The 25,740-nt window shown below is 40.5% G+C and overlaps 1 protein-coding gene across 7 annotated transcripts in view; it reads left to right on the top strand.

The window, feature by feature from the left end:
- The window catches only part of bahcc1.L (BAH domain and coiled-coil containing 1 L homeolog), a 220,223-nt gene that overhangs the window by 84,404 nt on the left and 110,079 nt on the right, over positions 1 to 25,740 (top strand). For all 7 annotated transcript variants that reach the window (XM_041576469.1, XM_041576471.1, XM_041576470.1 and 4 more), the window contains one exon: positions 23,868 to 24,050. In XM_041576469.1, the coding sequence (XP_041432403.1) occupies positions 23,868 to 24,050 (183 nt within the window). The remainder of the gene's footprint in view (positions 1 to 23,867; positions 24,051 to 25,740) is intronic.

Genomic DNA, 25,740 nt, shown 5'->3' with positions numbered 1-25,740 from the left:
AATATGTCAGCCTTCCTGCACATTCCAATGCGGACCTTGGGACGCACCAATTAAAAATAGGAAGGTAATTAAACAAAAGTAAAACATATAATTAGCTACCAAAAATATGCATGTTTTACTTTGGTTTAATTATCTTCCATGATATCACTCCATGCACTTTCCTATCTTTTGGTGTTTATTAGACTCTCAGGAGTAAATGGGGTTTAATGAATTCCGAAAAAACTCATGATTGTTTAAACCAGAAACCCATTATCCAGAAAACTTTAGTGACTTCCTATAATCCCTTATTCAAACAAACTGGTTTTTAAATTTTTGACTGCTAATGCTTCTGATCTGTATTGATCACTAGTTAGCATTGATGCATGTTTACAGGAAAACAATCCTATGAGGATTTTAACATTTCAATGTTTTAATAGCTTAAAGGTATGTTGCACCCCACATCCAAAAAACCCCAGATTCCAGGTACTCTGGAGAGTAACCCTATATCAATATTACTAATCAAATATTGTCCGTTACTGTGCCATGCTGTGGGCCTCTCTAACATCTCAAACCCTGTAAGTGAATAATTCAATTCTAGTCCAAATTAAAAAGTCTTTTATTCCTTTTAAAAAATATTGCTACTAAAGGAGTTGCCTATTCAGTACTATTTCATATTGCTGTAGGCATTAAGGAAAACTCAGATTGCTAAATCTATCCCCTTTGTCAGTGTGGTTAAAGAGAAATGAAAATATATTTTTTATAATCCTATTTTCCTTTTAAAGACAGCATTAATTCGTGCAGTTTTATATATGTACAGAGAAAGCTCTGCCATTAAATATATCCTGCCGTGACTGCTGCTGTCTGATCAAGATCCAGCAGTTACAAGTCACAGAACTGCCTAAAGTGAGGTTCCCTGAGCAAGCACAAAGAAGAGATTATTACATAAACAATCAATTTAAGTATATTTTTATACCATTTGAAGGGGCATTAAAAACTAATTGCTGTTATTTAAATGGGTTAGTGGTAACATTCTCAGAATTCTATGTCAAAGTTTTTCCTACATAAAGTTTAATATAAATTAGATTTTTATTACTTTTAAAAAAAATTGGGGTCCATGAATTTACAGCCATTTCTGTCTCCTATTAAAAGCATGTAAATTTCCCTGAATGTTTTTTATGGTAGTGTGTAAAACTGAGGGGCAGATTTATAAAGGGTCAAATTTGGAGTTTATGGGAGTTTCTAAAAACTCCCATCAACTCGAAATTCGAAAAAAGCAACCAATTGAAATTTATTAAAAAAATCTAATTTTTTAAAAACGGGTGAATAGGATTGAGCTGTACATTCAAATCAAATTAGATTTAAAATTTTTCACACCAAAAAAAATTATTTTTTTTCAAAATCCACCAAATGACTCCTAATTGGTTGTAGGAGGTCCCCCATAGGCTAAAACACAAATTCAGCAGGTTTTAGATGGAGGTCAAATTTAAATTCTTAAAGAGACAGTACACTAAATTCAAAATTCAAATTTCTAATTTGTTTTAGATTCAAAATCGAATTTGGACTATTCCCTGGTTAAATTATACTATAATAAACTCAAAATTTGAATTAAAAAATTTGAATTTTCAATTCGACCCTTGATAAATCTGCCCCTGAATGTATCTCTGCAGATGATACTAAATTGTGCAGAACCATAGGTTCCATGCAGGATGCTGCTACTTTGCAGAGTGATTTGTCTAAGTTGGGAAACTAGGCAGCAAACTGGAAAATGAATTTCAATGTTGATAAATGCAAGGTTATGCACTTTGGCAAAAATAATATTAATGCAAGTTATACAGTAAATGGCAGTGTATTGGGAGTTACCTTAAATGAGAAGGATCTAGAGGTTTTTGTAGATAACAAGTTGTCTTCTGGGCAGTATCATTCTGTGGCTACTAAAGCAAATAATGTCTTGCTCAAGGGATTTTCAAGGGAAAACATAATTATGCCTCTTTATAGGTCCCTGGTTAGGCCTCATCTGGAGTATGCAGTGCAGTTTTGGACTCCAGTCCTTAAGAGGGATATAAATGAGAGAGAGTGCAGAAACTAGCATCTAAACTGGTTAGAGGGATGGAAGACGATGTAAGACGCACCGAGAGATTGTCCCAGCTTCTTACCTCCCGACACGTTTCTCCCCGAATGGCGGCACGTTGTTATGCACACATCATCGGTTTGTGTCAAATTTGAATTTTTGCCACCAAAGACAGCTTAAAAGGCCAGTCCACAATTTTGTTAATGCCCAAGCTGGTTCCAGTGTTACTGATCCTGCCGAAGCGTTGCTTATTGAATTCCTGGTTTTTTACTTTTTTGCGTGACTCTTGACTATTTTTTCTGCCGCCTGCCTTGAACCTTTTGCCTGACTTCGACTACGTCTTCTCTTCAACCCTGCCGGTACCTCGCTTACAGTTTTGCTACGCGATTCCTTTTTGGATTCCGCAGCAGAAAGCCCAGGGCCCCAAAAGGGCGTCCGCAAGGTACAGTCACCGAACAAGCTTCATGTGGTTGTTAAACTTAAATTATGAGGGTACTGTCGAGGTCCAGGTTGTTTTCTCTGGAAATAAAGGCGCTTGTGAGGGGACATGATTACACTTTACAAGTACATTAGAGACAAATAGCAGGGGACCTTTTTACCCATAAAGAGGATCACCTCTTCAGACTAGAAGGAAAGAACTTTCATTTGATGCAATGTAGGGGATTCTTCACAGTAAGGACAGTGAGGTTCTGGAATGCACTGCCGGGTGATGATGTGATGGGTGATTCTGTTAATGCCTTTAAGAGTGGCTTGGATGATTTGTTGGACAGACATAATATCAAAAGGCTATTATGATACTAAACTCTATACTTAGTATAGATATGGGTATATATAATTTATGTGAAAGTATGGAGGGGTGTGTGTCTGGATGCTGGGTTGAGCTTTATGTACTTTGTCTTTTTTCAACCCGATTTAACTATTTAACTAAGTTAGGCCTGCTGTTTATTTTTCTTTTATTATTGTTATTATTTGTTATATTTATGTTTTGTTCTGCCATGCACAACCTGGCTGGCAATCTTTGGGTTCTGGCAAATGCCAGAGGGGCTGCTGTTAGCTACCATAGAAAGTCACTATTTATTACGCTGGTGGGGGGCTGTTTGGGCCTCAGTTAACCTGAAATGTAAAAGCCTATTTTGAAAGTCAGTCCAGAAAAAAAGTATACATACATTTAGTGGCTTATTTATTAAGTTTCGAATGGTAAATTCAAATTTTCGACCTTTTTTTGAATGTCAGTCCAGACCTGAATGGTTGCTATGGATTACTTGATCAGTAGCATATTGTCTGTCTCTCAGTCCAGATCTGATGCCCAAATAGCACTTTATAAATACATGTATACATACATTTAGGGACAGATTTATTAAGGTTTAAATGGTAAATTTGAATTTTTCAAAAATTCTAATTTAAAAGCTCCAATTCAAATGTAAATTTGAATGTGAGATTTATCACACCTAGACCATGGAAACTGTTCTAATGCGAATATTTGCCACCTAAAACATGCTGAATTAATTTATAAGTCAATGGCAGAGGTCTATTCACCCATTTAAAGATGTTAATTGTCTTCCTGACATTCAGAACTCGATTCGAGTTTTTTCGGAGAAAAACTCGAATTGAATTTCATTCAAATTCAATTAAAATTTTCAGGTCAGTAACATTTGTTCGAATTTTAGACATTCCCGTTTTTTCTTAAATAAGATAACATTCGAGTTTTGAGTACATTCCAATTTATTAGAGTAAAAAAAAACTTCACATAAATTCAAAATTTTACCTTTGATAAATCTGCCCCCTAGAGCAATTAGTTGGCTAGGGAGACCTTCTGATGTGTACATAGATATTGACCAGACAGAAATAAGGTGAAATCAGACTGCAGTTGTTGCCCAATTAGTATGTAGGCCTGAATTATAGGACAAGTACAGAATAATACAAAATCCAGCTTGACATTTTACCAGTGGCTCAAATTGTTTAGCATCACAGAGAACACAAATGTTTTCGTGGTTTGTGTCTCACACACAGACATATGAACTGTCAAGGGATAACACAGCCTGGTACATTGTTTAATGGTAGGTGCTTGTGCCATGAGGCCATCAATAATGATTTATTGTGAAGGAAAGCAAACTGTAGCTTTGGAGGACTGATGTATATGGTAGTGACCCAGTATAGTGTAAAATGTTGAGGGAATGGTACAATCCTGTTTGTTTAGCAGAAACATAGAGTATACAGCAGAAGGGGAAAGAAAGGAAATGTGAATATATACTACTCTGTGTTTTACCAGCTAGGCCGGCTGTTCATTGTGTTTTCTGTGTAGGCCTTTCGGAAAAAACACTGGTTGAGAAAAGTTAATAACCGCCTTGTCTGCCACTAGCCTAAAGGGAGAGGTAATCACTGCAGGCAGTGTCTATGCGCTAGGGAAAGATTCCCTTGTACCCAAAAATTTACAGTCCTGAAATGAAATTTCATTTTCCTATTCCTCAAAATATTCCCTCCTTGTGTTGATTTTAACCTGGAAAAAGAATGTGCCTGGAGCTAAAGCTAACTGCTTGTGTGGGTATTGGATCTGAAAAAGACACTTCATGTGCTGACAGCATGACAGTGTTCACTGAGGGGGAAACTCCTTGTCTACTATCCAAATACCTGCCCTTCATGATGCTGTTTCCTAGAGGCTTCCTCTTTCTGTAATTACAGCTCTTGCATCTCTGTCCCCTTGTAACTCTCTCCCCTTCTTTCCAGTGTGCAATGAAACGTCACTCTCCAGGGTTTTGTGTAGCGCTCCGTGCATTGCATCATGCACAACATATTAACGTGAAGGTTAAATGATTTTGAAAAGATGTAGGCATCTTCTGCTACACATCACTGATATTAGCAACATAGCTGAAGCATAACAACACCACAAAGTGAATCTGCGGCTCGCATGCTATTCTAGGTCAGGCCAGGACAGGATTTCTTTGCACTACTTAGGTTATCACAAACACAAAAAGCTGCAATATCTTTCTTAATTGTGCATAATTATCTTAACTGCTACTAGGATCTACTTGTTTGGAGTCAGAAAATTCTCTGACAGAAAATAGACTGCATCAAAAGCACATCAACTACATAATATGAAATAAACACAGGATCGGACTCCCCAATCGGCTTGCCCCCCAAAAAACAGATATGCATGCTAACGTTCCCACACGGGCCCAATAAATAGTGATTTGCCAGAACCCACAGATTGTCAGTAAGAGTCTGCAACCAGTGGGTAACATAGTAACATAGTTAGATAGGTTGAAAAAAGACACACGTCCATCAAGTTCAACCTTTTAGCTTTTTTTAACCTGCTTTACTGCCAGTTGATCCAGAGGAAGGCAAAAAAAAATCTGAAGCCTCTCCAATTTGCCTCAGAGGGGGGGGGGGGAAAAGGCAATCGGACTAGTCCCTGAATCAACTTGTACTATGAGCTATCTTCCATAACCCTGTATTCACTCACTTGCTCAGAAGCCATCCAACCCCTTCTTAAAGCTAACTAATATATCAGCCAGTACAACTGATTCAGAGAGAGAATTCCACATCGTTACAGCTCTCACTTTAAAAAACCCGTTCCGAATATTTAGGCGGAACCTCTTTTCCTCAAACAACTTCATTAAAGGAGAAGGAAACCCCCTGGGCGCAAAAATCCCTCCCCCTTCCCCTGTGTTGCCCCCCTTCCCTCCTCCACCCTGGCCTTCCTGTCCCCCGGGCAAATGCCCCTAACTTGTTACTCACCTCTCTGCGCAGGTCCTGTCCACGGAGCTCACAGGCGCCATCTTCTCCCAAGCGGTCTTCTTCCTGCTTTGACCGGCGTTTTTGGCGCATGCGCAGTAGGAGCATTTACCAGGTACGGATCTACTGCGCATGCGCCGAATGTCACAAAGTTTTCCGACTCCTTCATAAAGCCATGCTGATTGCCGCTCATAATGCCATTCACTAGGACAATATTTTGAATGTGATCCCTCAACAAGTCTTCATATAATTTGCCCACCACTGATTACTGGCCTATAATTGCCAGGCTGAGATTGTAATCCCTTTTTAAATATTGAAATTACATCAGCTTTTCTCCAATCCATAGGTACCATACCAGATGAAAGTGAATCTGACAAAATCAAAAATAGGGGCTGCTCTAAAACCAAACTAAGCTCTCTTAGAACCACTGACTAGATTGAGCCATCAGTGCCGCTATGAAGTAAGCCTGGGAACTCAAACTCCTCTATTGTATACACTGAAGAAAAGAACCGATTCAGCACATTTGCCTTTTCTGTATCTGTTACAACCATACTGGTGCCATTATTTAATGGAGCAACACTATCAACCTGCATCTTTTTACTATATATATATTTAAAAAAGCTTTTTGGGGTTAGTCTTAGCCTCTGCCGCAATGCACTCTTCATTTCCTTTCTTTGCCGTCCAGATTGGTGATTTACAACATTTATTATAGTGTTTATATTCATTAAATGCAGCTTCTGTCCCAACAAACTTGTAGTTTTTAAATGCTTTTCTCGTCTTTCCTATTAACTTCTTTACCGCTATAATAAGCCACATAAGGTGATTCTTAGAGCTTCTACATTTACTCCTTAAGGGAATAAATTGAGAACAGTAATGATTTAATATCTTTTTAAAGTGGACCTGTCACCTAGACACAAAAAGCAGTATAATAAAAGTCCTTTTCAAATTAAACATGAAATCCAATTTCTATTTTTTATTAAAGCATTCATAGCTGTTGTAAGCTCATTTAAACATCTCAGCTGTCAATCAAATATTGTCTGCCCCTCTTCTATGCCCTGGGCATAGAGACGGGGCAGACAATTAGTTTCACTTTCCATTCAGCACTCCCTAGAAATCGCTGCTCTCCCCACATTCCCTCATTCTCTTCACAGTTTAATTCTAGTGCACAAACAAGATTCTGAGATGATGCAAGGCTTGTTTTAATAACAGTGTCCACAAAATGGCTCCCGCCTGCTTGCTATAATTATTAATTCCCAGACTGGAGGAAACAAGATTCAAATAATTTATATAGTGTAATTAAAGTTCATTTTGCTTGACTGATGTGATAAAATAGGATTATGATTTGATATTTATGATTTTTTTTGGGTGATGGGTCACCTTAAAATGCTAACCATTTCTGTTCTGTGTTTTTAGCTGAAAACTTAATGCTCAAATCAATGCTCTGAAGGGCAGCCCTCAAGGCACTAAAATAAGCTTTTCTGAAAATCATGGTTTTTGTTGACCCAGTTTATATTTGTTTTTTGCACCAGACATTAAATGATATTACATTATGGTCACTATTACCCAGAGGTTCAATGACTTGTGCATTTGCTATAAGTTCTGGGTGATTTGAGACCACTAGATCCAGAAAAGCATTTTTTTCTGGTTGGCTCCTCAACAACCTGTGCCATGCAACAAGTTTATAGACTGGTTCCCATTAACTGATCTGGCAGTACTGTTGCTCCAGTCAATATCTGGGTAATTGAAATCCCCCATTATCATTACTTGACCCAAACTAGCAGCCTTTTCTATTTGCATCAGGAGCTTAGTCTACCCCCTCACTTACATTAGGGGGTCTATATCATACTCCTACAATTGATTTGCTGGACTTTTTCAATTGGTGAAGAACTCTACCCATAAGACTTCTGCTCCCTCATTTTCTAACATAACCTCCTCCTTTATATAAGCTTTTAAATCCTGCCTAACAAACAGACATACCCCTCCTCCTTTTCTATTGCCTCTGTCCCTCTGAAACAAAGTATAGCCGCTGATCTTAACTGCCCAGTCATGCAACTCATTCAGCTATGTTTCGGCCACACCAATCACATCATATTTTCCCTCCAGCACCTCCAGCTCTCCCATTTTATTAGTCAGACTCCTTGCATTTGCAAACATGCATTTAATACTGGTACCATATTGAACAAATGACATGTGGTCCTCCCTATCCTTATCATTACCCCCAACCAAATATCCTCCCCCATTTTCCCTTCCTTTGTCCATCTCCTATCTCATCTAACCTGTCTTCCGCTGAATCTTTTACTGAACCCTCCCCCCCACTCCTTGTTTAAAATCTCCTCCAACCGTCTAGCCATCTTCTCCCCCAAAACAGCCGCACCATCATAATTGAGGTGCAGCCCATCCCTAGCAAAGAGCCTGACTGAGAAATCAGCCCAATTCTCCCAAAACCCAAACCCCTCCTCCCTACACCAATCTCTCAGCCATGCATTAATATCCCTAACCTCCTGCTGTCTTCTTTGTGTTGCTTGTGGTGCAGGTAATATCTCTGAGAAAATTACCTTGGAAGTCCTCGCCCTCAGCTTTACACCTAATTTTTGAAATTGTTCTAACTTTGTCATTGGCACCTATGTGTCCCCAGCCCCTCCCAATAATCTATCCACTTGTTCTACCACACGCAAAACCTAGCACCAGGGAAGCAGCAGACTGTTCTGCATGAAGGGTCCTTACGGCAGATTACTCTATCCACCTTTCTAATAAATGAATCCCCTAGAACTAGAAGGTAATAGTTGCAGATAAGTGTTTAGAAAACACACATCTAATTTGACACTATGGGTTACTAGACCCACTTTACAAATGTCATTACATTACTCTGCAAATATGATCTGTCCTATGTACTAGGGATGCACCGAATCCACTATTTTGGATACGGCCGAACCCCCGCATCCACTATTTTGGATTCGGCCGAATACCGAACCAAATCCGAACCTTAATTTGCATATTCAAATTAGGGGTGGGAAGGGGAAAACATTTTTTACTTCATTGTTTTGTGACAAAAAGTCACGCAATTTCCCTCCATGCCCCTAATTGGCATATGCAAATTAGGATTCCGAAGGATTCGGCCGAATCCGAATCCTGCTGAAAAAGGCCGAATCCCGAACATTTTAAAGGGATCCTGTCATCGGAAAACATGTTTCTTTCAAAACGCATCAGTTAATAGTGCTACTCCAGCAGAATTCTGCACTGAAATCCATTTCTCAAAAGAGCAAATAGATTTTTTTATATTCAATTTTGAGATCTGACATGAGGCTAGACATTTTGTCAATTTCCCAGCTGCCAAACAAAATAACAATGTGAAGGTAACCAGATAACAGCTCCCTAACACAAGATAACTGCTTCCTGGTAGATCTAAGAACAGCACTCAATAGTAAAAACCCATGTCTCACTGAGACACATTCAGTTACATTGAGAACAAAAAACAGCAGCCTGCCAGAAAGCATTTCTCTCCTAAAGTGCAGGCACAAATCACTTAACCAGGGGCAGCTGGGAAATTGACAAAATGTCTAACCCCTCCCATAGCTTCCTATATGAATTCCTAAATGCACCCCTTAGTGCTCTAAAATACATCAGGCATTCTTGGTTACAGATGCAAGAGAATTAACCAATGAGAATAAGTGGCATCAGTCATTTTGCTGCTAGAGATAACTGAACAATTTTTTCCCCCCTGATATTACAACGTAAGGAGGAAGGATATATTACTGCTTAGATATTTGGTGGTCTCAACTTTTATTGTGAAATGAAACACTAAAAAAAAAAAAAAAAATATATAGATAAAGGCCCATACAAGGGCCGAAACGTTGGATGCACAAGTTGTAATAAAAACCTTTTTTCCACGAAATATTGGAGTGCGGGTCCTTATCTGATGATTATATATATATATATATATATATATATATATATATATATAAATAGACAAATACAAGAGTCCTCTGCACTCAACCCATTATCAGTATATTTAAGACAGAGACATTTTGTGCATACTGCTACTGAAAAATGCCTTACCCTTTAAACAAAACAGGGATTGTTTGTCCATAAATTGCAATATATTTAAGATGGCCAACTACGTCAAAGTCATCCCATATCTGGCCAGTCCTATGCTCGATTTTCATCTGATTCATTAAGAATTCTATTGCTAAGTGGTATGGTTAACTTAAAAATTGTACAATAATGGTCCAACATTATATATAAATGAAGGTGTCCCAGAGTCAATCTCTTTTCTTTCTTCCTTTATTTTTTTCTGTAATATATATGATGTTATTATTGTAAATTTGTGACTGGAAAAACAATAAAAAAACTTTAAATATAAAAAAAAAAAAGAATTCTATTGCTTCATTATATATTTTACAAAGGGACTGTTTGTTTTTTATGGCTCACTCCATAGCATTCAATAAAATGGGTAAGCACCCTGAATTTATTGTAAGGTCCTTTTTAATGAATAACACTGATACACCTGTGCTCTTGATTCTGAATGCTTTAAATTTTACAGTCACATCTAAGTAGAGCATATTAATGGCCCTGACCTCCTTACCTTTTTTGGAACCTTCACATTTTGCTCCTGACTGTGTTTATCAGCCAGTAGCCAACCCAAAAGTTTTGTAGCGGATCGTGTCAAAATGTTCACCACACCCATTTTGTGGCCACACCACCTAATTACCATGTTCATTTAACAAAATTTGTCAGGTTATGAAAGTCTAAACACATTTCTGTGTGAATTGCCATTTAAACTGCATATCACAGTTTCCCCAAGAGAGACCTACTTATCTTAGGTTGTTACAATTGTCTCTTAAATTTAAATTGTTACAAATGCATGTTTTATTCATTCATAGCCGCATCATTACCTAAAGTCTGTTTTCCCCCCTTGGAAGCTTAAGGGCTGCTTCATAGGGGATACAGAATTAGTTTAGGGACTCTCCAGTGACTGGCCATAGAGGAATGTCTGTGAAGGCTTACTCATTGGTGCTGCTAAACACACAAGCACACACAAACACTTCTCAAGCAGATCAAGAAGCCAGGGGCGGCCATTCATTCCCTGCATAGTCATGTGGCACTGAAATTAAAGTTCCTGTATAGCAAGACTATTTCTGTTTTGTGGGAATGCAGATTTTGAACTTCTCTTTGAACTGCTGCACTGAACAGCAAAAAAAAGATACAATTTCACAAAGTTTCTAAAACTTGGTTTTGGCAGAATACCTGGCAGGTGCACTTAGATACCATTTAAGATAAGCAAAAAAACAATTGTAACTATTTAAGATAAGCAGGTCTCTTGCAGCTTAAAGAGCAGTTCATCTTCTTTAGAAAAACTATAACACATAAAAACCACAGAATGTGTTCAAACTTTCATAACCTGCCACATGTTTTAAAATAAATAAGGTAATTAGGGGGTAGCTAAAAAAAATGTTTTTGTCCCTCTTTATATTTCCAAAGTGTTGGGATGCATGTGGAACTGATCAGCTCCGTAACTCTTACCATGTCCACAGCCCAGTTTGCCATCTTTCCAGCATGTAAGATCATAGAAATGTCGGCCTTGCTAGAGTAACCTTTTAACTGGATATGTCTAGGTGCAACACTACTCCCTATGTAATATATATATATAGATAGATAGATAGATAGATAGATAGATGAGGCTGCAGAGCTGGTACCACACTTATGTCTCTACTAGAGTGGTTGAAGAAGGGCAGGTTTGATAACAAAGAGGGCACATTTCTGGGTTAAAAAGAGGATAATCTCTAATCTTTAATTACAGTTTGTTTGGTCAGAAAATATTAGTGAATTGTATTTTAGGGTTTACGTGACCTAAATAGCTTGCAGAAGGAACAATAAAATGCACCTTATCCTTTCTTTTCAGCTTGCAGGATTATTGTAAGAGCCGTGCAAAACCAAATTAACATTGTAATGGTTTCAGAAATTACATCAAAACTCTCACCTCTCTGTAGTATTGACAGGGTTATGCTAATTATACTTTGCATGTTTTAGAAGGCAGAAAATATCTCAGACATTAAGAGCAGAGAGTGAAATTTTGGGAATCTTGCTCCCAACTCTTGGTAGTTGTCCAGGTCTAGTAATATCAGACTGAAAGAGAAAGTGTGAGACCCAAATCTGTTGCCAAACAAGCAAGTATTTTGTTGGAATCTGTGTGGGTTGGTTTGGCCAAACAATAGTTATTACAGAGTAGCTTTGGAAGCCACTGATACAGCATCTGGCCAGAATTGCTGGTGAAGGGGAGCAGGTCGTGTAACGATGCAGAGTGCTGTGTGTGTGTATATGTGTGTAAAACACAGCAGATGAAGCCTGGGAACCTGGCTGATGGACCAGGCGGGTAGAAAACCTCTGGGACTGGTGCTCTACAAAGGGGCGGATTGGAAAGGCATGGAAAGGGGTGTGGGAGACAGGAATAAGGCTTCGTTCTCAGGAACCCATAGATGTCCCCAGAGCCAGTCCCTTGCTCCATTCACAGCTTCTATTAGAAAAGGGGATTTGATGGAGAATAACACAACCTTCTTGCAATAAGTGAAAGCAAATGTCCAGTGTCTGTTTCCCATCTATCCCCAGGGCCAGATTTACACAGCGTGTGCCTCTAGGCCCGATGCAGTTCATCACCACCTGTCCTCTCCCCTTTACTTGTGCAAATTGTCACCATTGGGCTAGAGCAATGATGATTTGCGCACAGAAAATTTAAAAAAAACTATTGTATCTCCTGTGCATCCTCAGTGTTTCTGAACCAGTGTGGGTGTGGTTGGGCAGCCGCCCCTCAAAATCCTGCCATCCTAGGCCCAGGCCTTGATGGCCTTTCCACAAATCCAGGCCTGTCTATCCCTGTGCCAGTATTGGTGCACTGGTGAGGGGAAGTTCTTGAGTAACCTCTATATCTACATAGCCCATCCATGGTGCTCCGTGGATGCCTATGAGCTTGTGTATTTTATATTCATAAATTTTATGCAATAATGAGACTGTAGTGTATGCATGCAATGTCTGTTTGTGCTTTTTTTTGCCATCTATGACACTGCCGGTCTATAAAAAGCTGTTGTGGGCCACAATTATACTTGCCACTGGCAGTGCAGTGGGGAATCATCCATTGTGTGCAAGTGACACTATAACTGTGGTGTATCCTTATTTCCTACTTATCACCAACAACACTGTGGCTTTTGCATGTGGGAGGCTAGAAGTGCAGTGTGTTTGTTCACTGTGGTTTGGCACCCTGCCCACTAAGATAAGCATCGTACACAAATGAAGACAGCTATAGCACCCATTGCAGACAGTGCCAAGACCCAAGGGAGAAGGTTGCACAAAGGACTTTGCTGGTTTATGCAGGGCGTCTTGTAAGTCACAGACAGAACATGATTGAAATGGGGACATGCACATAGACTGTGGTAACAACAACTCTTGCATTTACTTGTGATAGGACACTACAGTTTGGGCTGAATGTTGTTTAGCTCTGTAACCAGCACTGGTTCTGTTTACATCTTTTATAGAAGTGGATAAAAACAGCAAGTAGCCCATTAAATGACAACTCAGGCCATATTAAAGGAGTGGTTCACCTCTGAGATAACTTTTAGTATGATCTACAGAGGGATATTCTCAGACAATATGCAATTGGTTTTCATTTTTTATTTTTTAAGGTTTTTGAGTTATTTAGCTTTTTATTCAGCAGCTCTTCAATTTACATTTTAAGCAATCTGGTACCTGGGGACCAAATTACCCTAGCAACCATGCACTGATTTGAATAAGAGGCTTGGATATGAATAGGAGAGGGACTAGACTATGAGAGGGAATAGAAAGATGAGTAATAAAAAGTAGCAATAACAATACTGAAAACCAATTGAAAAGTTTCTTAGAATTGGTCATTCTATAACAGACTAAACAATGCCTTAAAGGTGAACCACCCCTTTAAACCATAATGTTTGTCTGTTTAATTTTTTGACCCTGAAATTAGACAAATCATACATAGCAATAAACTTGCTAGTCTGACTGCAGCAGTCTGGAACCAAACTGGGTGTTATATATTACAAGCATTTGTGGGTACCAGGCCCTCAATTACTGAAGTAGTTGCAGATTTGATTCTTTTCAGTAACCCACTGTAACCAGTTAGCACTTAGCTTTATTTAGTCTAGTTGGAATAAAGAAAGCAATATTTTTATTTACATTTATGTTAATTAATAAGGGTACTCTTTTTATTATACCCTCAAACACCAACAATGTTAACAAGGTAAATATTTTAATTTACCCAGAACAGTATCTCTTTTTAATTTGTCTTGCAGAATCTAAAGGCAGAAATTGCTTTTAGTAACATAGTAAGTTTGGTTGAAAAAGACACATGTCCATCAAGTTCCCGCCATCCCACTAGACCACCAGGCGCAGGTATATTTATTATTAACGGCATATTCTAGATGGGGGCCTTACCAGTGCTCTATACAGTGGAAGAATCACCCATTCCTGCCATGAATCATTGCCCCTTTTAATACAGCTTAATACCTTATTTGCCCTTGATGTTGCTGGCTGGCATTGCTTGCTACAGCCAAGCTTATTTTCTACAAGGACTCCAATGTCCTTTTCCATTAGGGATTTGCCTAGTGCAGTCCAATTAAGGGTATAAGTGGCTTGGATATTTTTACATCCCAGGTGCATGACTTTACATTTATCAACATTTAATCTCATTTGCCACTTAGCTGGCCAGATTGCCAGTTTGTCAAGATCCTGTTGCAAGGATGCCACATCCTGGATGGAATTAATTGGGATGGATCGTTTTGTGCCATCTGCAAACACCGATACATTACTTACAATAACCTCCCCTAAGTCATTAATGAACCAGTTAAATTCGAATGGACCCAATACCAAGCCCTGAAAGACCCCACTATGAACCTTACTCCAAGTAGAGAATGTACCATTAACAACCACCCTCTGTACCCGATCCTGTAGCCAGTTTTCTATCCATGTGCAAACAACTTCATTAAGCCCAACAGTCCTTAATTTAGAAAGCAGTCGTTTGTGGGGCACGGTATGAAACGCTTTGGCAAAATCCAAATAGATCACATCTACTGCTCCCCCACTGAAATTTGTCTGACTTGACCTGTCCTTCATAATGCCATGCTGATTGCTGCGTATAATGCCTCTCACTAAGACACAAATTTGAATGTGATCCCTTAACAAGCCTTCAAATAATTTGCCCACCACAGATGTCAAACTTACTGGCCTTTAATTGCCAGGCTGAGATCGTAATCCCTTTTTAAATATTGCAATGACATCAGCTTTTCTCCAATACATAAGTACCATACCAGATGAAACGACTTGCCTGTTTTTTGTTACAACCATACTGGTACCACTATTAAAAGGAACAACACTCTCAACCCCCATTTTTTTTTACTATTAATATACTTAAAAAAACCTTTTGGGGTTAGTCTTAGCCTCAGCTGCAATTGAGCTCTTCATTTGCTCATTTTTTTTAAAGTATATTTTAGTAGGGGTATATGAGGGGTATGCTATAAAAGCTAGGATGATAAGCCTTTCCACTAACCACAGTTTGTACACACACGCACGCACACAGACACGCATGCACGCACACAGACACGCACGCACACAGACACGCACGCACACAGACACGCACACAGACCCAGACACACAGACCCAGACACACGCACACAGACCCAGACTCACACACAGACTCACACACAGACTCACACACAGACTCACACACAGACTCACACACAGACTCACACACAGACTCACACACAGACTCACACACAGACTCACACACAGACTCACACAGACACACACACTGGGTGCGTGAGTCTGGTGTGTCTGTCTGGGTGTGTCTGTCTGTGCGTGTGTCTGTATGTGTGTGTCTGTCACACACACCGACACATATAGAGACAATCACACCAGACACAAGCACCCAGACATACAGACACATACAGAGACAGACAGACACATACAGAGACAGACAGACACATACAGAGACAGACAGACACACCCAGACAGACACGCCCAGACAGACACGCCCAGACACACACGCCCAGACACACACACCCAGACACACACACCCAGACACCCACACGCAGACACACACAGACACACACACAGACACACACACAGACACACACACAGACACACACACACACAGACACACACAAAGAAATACACACAGACACGCAGGCACACGTGGACACACACAGGCACACACACACACAGACAGACACACGCAGGCACACATGGACACACACAGACACACAAAGACACACACACAGGCACATAGACACACCAAGACACACACGCAGACTCACACAAACACACATATACACACACAGACACACAATACACAGACACACACACAAAGACACGCACGCACAGAAATACAGATACAAACACAGACACACACACAGATAGACAGACACACAGACACACAGACAGGCACACACACACACACACAGACACACACACACAGACAGACAGGCACACACACACACACACACACACACACACACACAGACACACACAGACCAACACATACAGTCAGACACACACAGATACATACACACAGATAAACACAGATACACACAGACACACACACACACAGACACACACACACATGCACACACGCACACACAGACATACAGACAGACACACAGACAGACACACAAGCACACAGACACACACACAGACACATACAGACAGACAAACAAACAGACACGCAGGCACACACACAGACACGCAAACAGATACGCAGGCACGCACACACATGGACACACACAGACACACACAAAGACACATAGACACAGGAACACATGGACACACACACAGGCACATAGACACAGGAACACATGGACACACACAGACACACACACAGGCACGTAGACACACCCAGACACACACGCAGACTCACACAGAGACACCCAGACACACACAGAGACACCCAGACACACACACAGAGACACCCAGACACACACACAGAGACACCCAGACACACACACACACACACACACACAGACACCCAGACAGACACACACAGACACCCAGACAGACACACACAGACACCCAGACAGACACACCCAGACACCCACAAACACAACCCAGACACACAAACACACACCCAGACACCTACACACACACAGACTCATACACAGACACACACACTGGGTGCGTGAGTCTGGTGTGTCTGTCTGGGTGTGTCTGTCTGTGTGTGTGTCTGTCACACACACAGACACATACATAGTAAGTAAGGTTGAAAAAAGACATGTCCATCGAGTTCGTTCTTTTTTTTTTTTTTTATTAACTACCTGCCAGTTGATCCAGAGGAAGGCAAAAAAAAACCATCTGAAGCCTCTCCAATTTGCCTCAGAGGGGGAAAATTTCCTTCCTGACTCCAAAATGGACTAGTCCCTGGATCAACTTTTACTATGAGCTATTTCCCATAACCCTGTATTCCCTCACTTGCTAAAAAGCTATGCAACCCCTTCTTAAAGCTATCTAAAAAAAAAACCCTTCCGAATATTTAGGCGGAACCTCTTTTCTTCTAATCGGAATGAGTGACCTCATGTCAGCTGGAAAGACCTACTGGTAAATAAAGCATTAGAGAGATTATTATATGATCCCCTTATATATTTATACATAGTTATCATATCACCCCTTAAGCGCCTCTTCTCCAGCGTGAACATCCCCAATTTGGCCAGTCTTTCCTCATAGCTAAGATTTGCAATACCTTTTACCAGCTTAGTTGCCCTTCTCTGCACCCTCTCTCATACAATAATGTCCTGTTTGAGCGATGGAGACCAAAACTGTACGGCATATTCTAAATGGGGCCTTACAAGTGCTCTATACAGTGGAAGAATGACCCCCTCCTCCCTTGACTCTATGCCCCTTTTAATACAGCTCAAGACCTTATTTGCCCTTGATGCTGCTGACTGCCATTGCTTGCTACAGCCAAGTTTATCATCTACAAGGACTCCAAGGTCTTTTTCCATTATGGATTTGCCTAGTGCAGTCCCATTAAGGGTATAAGTGGCTTGGATATTTTTACATCCCAGGTGCATGACCTTACATTTATCAACATTGAATCTCATTTGCCACTTAGCTGCCCAGATTGCCAGTTTGTCAAGATCCTGTTGCAAGGATGCCACATCTTGGATGGAATTAATTGGGCTGGATACTTTTGTGTCATCTGCAAAAACTGATACATTACTTACAAATCCCTCCCCTAAGTCAGTAATGTACAAGTTAAAAAAAAGTGGACCCAATACTGAGCCCTGGGGGACCCCACTAAGAACCTTACTCCAAGTAGAGAATGTCCCATTAACAACCACCCTCTGTACCCAATCCTGTAGCCAGTTTCCTATCCACGTGCATCTTCATTAAGCCCAACAGACCTTAGTTTAGAAAGCAGTCGTATGTGGGGCACACAGAGACAGACACACACATACATACACACGCACAGACAGACACACCCAGACAGACACATCAGACACATGCACCCAGACAGACACACAGACAGACACACACACAGAGACACACAAAGACACACAATACACAGACACGCACAGACACAAATACAGACACTCACACAGACACTCACACAGACACAAATACAGACACTCACACAGACACACACTGCCCTGCCTGAGAGGTAATACCAGAAAAAAATTCTCAGTTTGACCACTGGAGGACACTGTTTCACTAGAGTACATGGGTAGTTTTTTTTTTAGAAAAAACAAACAAAACAAAAACAGTGTGACAGTATACATAAAAAATATATAATATGCATGTACAAACAGATGAATACAGTGCCATGATCAGATTAACCATTGTCAATATGATTTACTGAAGATTTCTAACAAACTTTTGTACTTCTTATTTCTGAACACTGTTTTTCATTGTGGCCTAACTTCACTTGTTTTATAATCTAATTTGTGGACTACAGAACCTATAGTCTAACTTTTCATCACTGAAAGAATAGATAAATGAAGGTTAAAGCAAGGCTTGACAAGGGGGCCCAAACTTTCCTGGAGTCTGAGCCCAGAGATCCCTATTTATGGAGCAACGCCTCATTTACAGATTATTCCTGGCATTACATATTTTATTTGTTTGCTCAAATTTTTAATTTGTGGTGGTATAATCCAGCATTTCCTTCTATCTTCAGTGAGTGAAATTGATTAAGCATTTCCTATTGGGGGTTACCTTGCCTATTTTAAGTTCTCTTGAACTCATTTTAGTGAGAAAAAATGTCACAGGGTTAAACAGGAATAGGGAGTAGATATTTTCCCCTTAAACCACACAGGACACTCATTTCCAAAGCATTTAGAAGGGAGCAGTCTGGTGGTGTGGGAGGACCCCCCCCCTCCTTTTTCCACCCATCCCCAACAGCCCAGACCTGTTTTATATCAGACACAAATTGCTTTCTGATTTTTTTTACCCCCTTTTTTTTTTGCTTAGAAACACATTTTACCCAAGGGGAGATATGGCACGAGAGCCAGGATGCCCTCAGCAGTACATTGCAGAAATGTTTGACAAAATCTATAGCAAATTGCTTTGGTCCTGCCCGGCAGTGATTGGGTCAGTGTGTACATATTTCCACGGCTTCTGTCCCAGAGGGAACCGCCACCGTATGATCTCACAATAAAACTTTCTTTTTACAATCCGTGTAACTATTTCCTTTGCTATTTTCTCTTGTGAATGGATGCTGTTGGGCTGGCAAATCCTGTTTCTTTCTCTGTTTTCTCATCATGAAGCTATTTAACAGTCTCTTAAGTGCCTGGGATACACAGTAAAAATGGATTATTGGGGAAGACCTAACTGATCTTTTGCATCATGTACTACTTGGGTAAGTAGGCTCTTCCTTGCTCCTCATCCATCCACCTTGCAGATCACATTGCAAGCCGCTCAAATCATTATATTCAGTGGTGCCTGTCTATGGTGCCTGGGGAAAGCTTATCAAGTCCTTTATTGGTTGACGTTGGATACAATCTCAACTAAAGCATCTTGATATGAGAAGCAGTTGCGTAACTTGTGCATGTGCTGCTTATTTAGGACTTTATTTAACATATGGATGCTTTAATAGTCTACATAACCTTGTCTTTGGTATGATGGGGAATGTAGCAGAGAGGAGTTGCCTTGAAAAGAACAAGGGCACCAGCTGATTGAACTTGTCAAAAATTTCCATTTTGTGGCACACATTGGTACAAAATTCCTTCATGGCAATATTTGCCCCATATTTGGATAAGCAGCAGAGGTTTTATGAACAGTTACATGTAATGGACTTCTCTCATGTCTAGCTCAGGGGATGTAAATAATGGAATACAGTAATCATGTAGAATAGTGTTTGTGAATACGGAACAAGATTTCATGTAATTTCCTTACTGGAATAATAAATGATACTGGAATAATAATAGGAAGTAAGAAGGGCTATAATAAGCATGCCCATGAATTGCAAGTAGTTGCTGCAGGGGTAGTGAACCTAGTGATGCTGATAAAAGCAATAGTAAACCACCATTCATGTATATGCTGAGCTGTGGGCTTCCTTGGAATTGTCCAGCAATAGTCAGGTTGTTAAGGGATGCACCTACATGAGATTAAGTCTAGAATCCCCCTTTGGAGTGTCCAAAGGCTGAGAGGAAAGAGCCAATAATCAAGATTACACCCATTGTATACATAGCTCAGATCTGACAAATGATTTGATTCCATCAGACTGGCCTTACTGGAAAACTCCCACTGGGGCAGGACTTTATAGGAGGATGCCCAGGACTGGATAACCCCAGAGACTCAGGCACCAGTAGGCCAGATCTAATTTGGGATCAAGTTTTTAATGTTAATCTTTTGTCTGTTACAAGATACTCCTTTTCCATTTCTAAACCGACCGTATGCTAGAACTACGTTTTTACAATCTTACCTATACAGTATATTTCACTATATTTTATCTTAATAATCAGACATATAGCACAAGAACGCATAATATTATCTCTGTATATATGCATGGATACGATTTGTCATTGCTCATCTAAGTAGAGCATTTTTTATTGACAGCAGCACATGCTTTTTAACAAATACAGGTCTTGTGCCTATGCAATAGATCAGGGCTGTTCAACTGGTGGCTCCCAGGCCGCATGTGGCCCACGACCCCCCTTGTGTGGCCCTTCACATGAAAATCTGCCTTCTGTATCTGCTTACCATGTGTAAAGTTTAAAAGGTATCACTGCAGAGATTAACTGGCCCCTGCATTGTTTAAACCTCAAATTCAAACTGTAATCAGCTGTATTGTTGACACATGTAATGGCCCTGTTTTGTTCACACCTGTGACACCTCTATTGTTCCCACCCTAAAGCCCTGTACTGTTCACACATGAGACCCAAACTGAAACTGCTCACATTGTTCACGTGTTCACACCTTATTCAAAATGCTAATGGGGCACTAGCATTGTGTCACTCTATGTATTACATTCTGATGGGTTAGCCTGTCTCCTGCTCTGTTCTGCCTGCCCTATGCTCCCTGTGTGTGCCATACTCTGCCTGCCCTATGCTCCCTGTGTGTGAGCCATACTCTGCCTGCCTTATACTCTGTGTGTTCCATACTTTACCTGTCCTACTCTTGTGTGTGTGTGCCATACCCTGTCTGCCACATTCTCCCTGTGTGTGCATACTCTGTCTGCCCCATGCACCCTGTGTGTGCCATACTCTGTCTGCCCCATGCTCCTTGTGTGTATCATACTCTGTCTGCCCCATGCTACCTGTGTGTGCCATACTCTGCCTGCCCCATGCTCTTTGGGTGTGTCAATTATCGGCCCTCCACCATGTAGACCAGTAAAATTCTGGCCCTCTGTACCACAGAATTTGGACAGCACTGCAATAGATGACCCAAGCTATGTGGCAGCTCTCTTTAATGTACAATTGAACATTTCCCCAGCAGCTATATTTTGTGCACAATGTAACATAGTAACATAGTAAGTTAGGTTGAAAAAAGATATACGTCCAATCAAGTTCAACCTTTTAACCTGCCTAACTGCTAGTTGATCCAGAGGAAGGCAAAAAAAACCCATCTGAAGCCTCCTCAATTTGCCTCAGAGGGGGAAAAAAATCATTCCTGACTCCAAAATTGCAATCGGATCCCTGGATCAACTTGTACTGTGAGCTATCTTCCATAACCCTGTGTTCCCTCACTTGCTAAAAAGCCATCCAATGCATATTTTTAAGCTATCTAATGTATCAGCCTGTACAACTGATTCAGGGACAGAATTCCACATCTTCATAGCTCTCACTGTAAAAAAAAACCCCTTCTGAATATTTGGGCGGAACCTCTTTTCTTCTAATCGGAATGGAAAACCTTGTGTCAGCTGGAAATGCCTACTGGTAAATAAAGCATTAGAGAGATTATTATATAATATAACTAACTATTTATACATAGTTATTATATCACCCCTTAAGCGCCTCTTCTCCAGCGTGAACATACCCAATTTGGCCAGACTTTCCTCATAACTAAAATTTTTCCATACCTTTTACCAGCTTAGTTGCCCTTCTCTGTACCCTCTTTAATTCAGTAATGTTCTGTTTGAGCACTGGAGACCAAAACTGTACAGCATATTCTAGGTGGGGCCTTACCAGTGCTTTATAAAATGGAAGAATGACCCCTCCTCCCTTCAATCTATGCCCCTTTTAATACAGCTCAAGACCTTACTTGCCCTTGATGCTGCTGACTGGCATTTCTTGCTACAGCCAAGTTTATCATCTAGAAGGACTTCAAGGTCCTTTTCCATAATGGATTTGCCTAGTGCAGTCCAATTAAGGGTATACGTGGCTTGGATATTTTTACATCCCAGGTGCATGACTTTACATTTATCAACATTGAATCTCATTTGCCACTTAGCTGCCCAGATTGCCAGTTTGTCAAGATCCTGTTGCAAGGATGCCGCATCCTGGATGGAATTAATTGTGGCTTGGATATTTTTACATACCAGGTGCATGACTTTACATTTATCAACATTGAATCTCATTTGCCACTTAGCTGCCCAGATTGCCAGTTTGTCAAGATCCTGTTGCAAGGATGCCACATCCTGGATAGAATTAATTGGGCTGGATAGTTTTGTGTTATCTGCAAACACTGATACATTACTTACAATACCCTCTCCTAATGAACAAGCTAAAAGGGGACCCAATACCGAGCCCTGAGGGCAGGACCGCCATCAGAAATCGCAGGGCCCCGTACGACAAAATTTCCTGGGCCCCCTGGGCTGCGCCCACCGCAAGCCCCACCTACAGGTCCGCCCTCCCCACCACACAGTAGAAAAACAAAACAAATATTGGTGGCTAGGGTTCCCACATGTTAATAAAAAATAAAAAGATATTAGTGGTCAGGGCCCCCCATAAAAAAACATTTGTGGCCAGGGCCCCCCCATTAAAAAATATTGGTGGCTAGAAAAAAAATTGGTGGCAAAAATTGGTGGCCAAGGCATTATAAAAGTCAGCAGCTCTCAGAAAGATGGGGGGCCGGCTAATCAAGTAAGTGTGGCGTGGCCGGGGCCCCCCCTTACCCTCGGGGCCCCCTACAACTCTCCCCCCTGTCCCCCCTGATGGCTGCCCTGCCCTCACTAAGAACCTTACTCCAAGCTGTGAATGCACTGTTAACAACCACCCTCTGTACCCGATCCTGTAACCAGTTTCCTATCCATGTGCAAACGACTTTATTAAGCCCAACAGACCTTAGTTTAGAAAGCAGTCGTTTGTGGGGCATGGTATCAAACACTTTGGCAAAATCCAAATAGATCACATCTACTGCCTCCCACTGTCCAGCATTTTATTTACCTCATCATAAAAAGCAATGACATTTGTCTGACATGACCAATTCTTCATTTGTCACTAGGACAAATTTTTGAATGTGATCCCTTAGTAAGCCTTCAAATAATTTGCCCACCTCTAATGTCAAACTTACTGGCCTATAATTGCTATAAGTGTTTTGTGGCCTAATACTGTTGGTTTATGGTATAATAAATACAACATATAATTATACTAAAGATATAGCCCAAGTGCAGGTTTACTGAAACTGGTTTCCTTTTTCTTTTTTGCAGCTGGGAGCGGTTTAATGGCAAACTCCTCACCCTCTTTCATGGGCAGTTTCCTGAGTAGCAGCCTGGGTTCAGCAGCAGCATCAGCGCATACAACAGGAGCATCAAACTCCCCCCAAGAAACTACCTACAGGGGACCCCATGGGGCTGGCACCTCCCAGATCTGGTTCTCTCACTCCCATGAAGGTCAGTGATAGGGGTGAAAAAAGAATGAATAAGTGTGCAGCATCTTTGTGACTTTTTATGAGATGCCTCACAGCTATGTGTGAAATGTGAAACACATTCCTTTTATGGCTTCCGCTTTAAAGACTATGAGGGTGCATTAACCAGCATTAACCATCTTTTTTTTATTCTTCACATGGCCCAGTAATTGTGATAAGCAGGTAAATTTCAATTGTATTTTTTTTTTTATTTAAAACCCTCCTCTGTAACCCTAGGCACAAATGGCTATTATATGAAACTTAGGGTCATGATATTGACAAAAACTGACATGGAATGGTCACATGATTTGCAGAACATGGGGCTTGCTGGGCCCCTTCTTAACATGAAAAAAAAATTTTCAGTAAAAAAAATTAACTTGTTCCGTAAGCAATATTATACTATAATTTGCAAAGGTAACACTTCTCTATTTACTGGTGCTAGGCGGGGTCCTTTAAGGGGTCACTGTTGGTTTTGCACAGAAAGATAGCCCCACTTTTCGTCACGTTACATGTAGAATACCATCCATGTCCATTATAGAAATATAGGATAAGTGAAGGCAAACTTCAGAATACCGCCTCTCTGAGAAGTAGTTTCATTTAAATAGGCTAAATACAAAGTAGAAATTAGAAAGCTTTTATGTACTTTATTTAGTAACATAGTAAGTTAGGTTGAAAAAAGACACATGTCCATCAAGTTCAACCTTTTAACTTATTTTTAACCTGCCTAACTGCCAGTTGATGCAGAGGAAGGCAAGCCTCTCCAATTTTCCTCAGAGGGGGAAAAATTCCTTCCTGACTCCAAAATGGCAATCAAACTAGCCCCTGGATCAACTTGTACTATGAACTATCCTCCCTTGTACTATGAACTATTTTCCATAACCATGTATTCCCTCACTTGCTAAAAAGCCATCCAACCCCTTCTTATAGCTATCTAATCAGTACAACTGATTCAGGGAAATAATTCACAGCTCTCACTGTAAAAACCCCTTCCAAATATTTAGGAACCTCTTTTCTTCTGAACAGAATGGGTGACTTGTGTCAGCTGGAAACACCTACTGGTAAATAAAGCTTTAGAGAGATTATTATATGATCCCCTTATATATTTATACCTAGTTATCATATCACCCCTTAAACGTCTCTTCTCCAGTGTGAACATCCCCAATTTGGCCAGTCTTTCTTCATAGCTTAGATTTTCCATACCTTTTACCAGCTTAGTTCCCTTTTCTGCACCCTCTCTAATAAAAAAATGTCCTGTTTTAGTGATGGAGACCAAAACTGTACAGCATATTCTATATAGGGCCTTACCAGTGCTCTATAAAGTGGAAGAATGACCACTTCCTGTTGTGAATCAATGCCCCTTTTAATACAGTTTAAGGCCTTATTTGCCCTTGATGCTGCTGACTGACATTGCTTACTACAGCCAAGTTTATCATCTACAAGGACTCCAAGGTCCTTTTCCATAACGGATTTGTCTAGTGCAGTCCCATTAAGGGTGTAAGTGGCTTGAATATTTTTACATCCCAGGTGCATGACTTTACATTTATCAACATTGAATCTCATTTGCCACTTAGCTACCCAGACTGCCAGTTTGTCAAGATCCTGTTGCAAAGATGCCACATCCTGGATGGAATTTATTGGGCTGGATAGTTTTGTGTCATCTGCAAACACTGATACAT

Source organism: Xenopus laevis, chromosome 9_10L (genome assembly GCF_017654675.1).
Source record: "Xenopus laevis strain J_2021 chromosome 9_10L, Xenopus_laevis_v10.1, whole genome shotgun sequence".
Classification (NCBI taxonomy): Eukaryota; Metazoa; Chordata; class Amphibia; order Anura; family Pipidae; genus Xenopus; species Xenopus laevis.
This window is presented reverse-complemented; position numbering and strand designations above follow the sequence as displayed.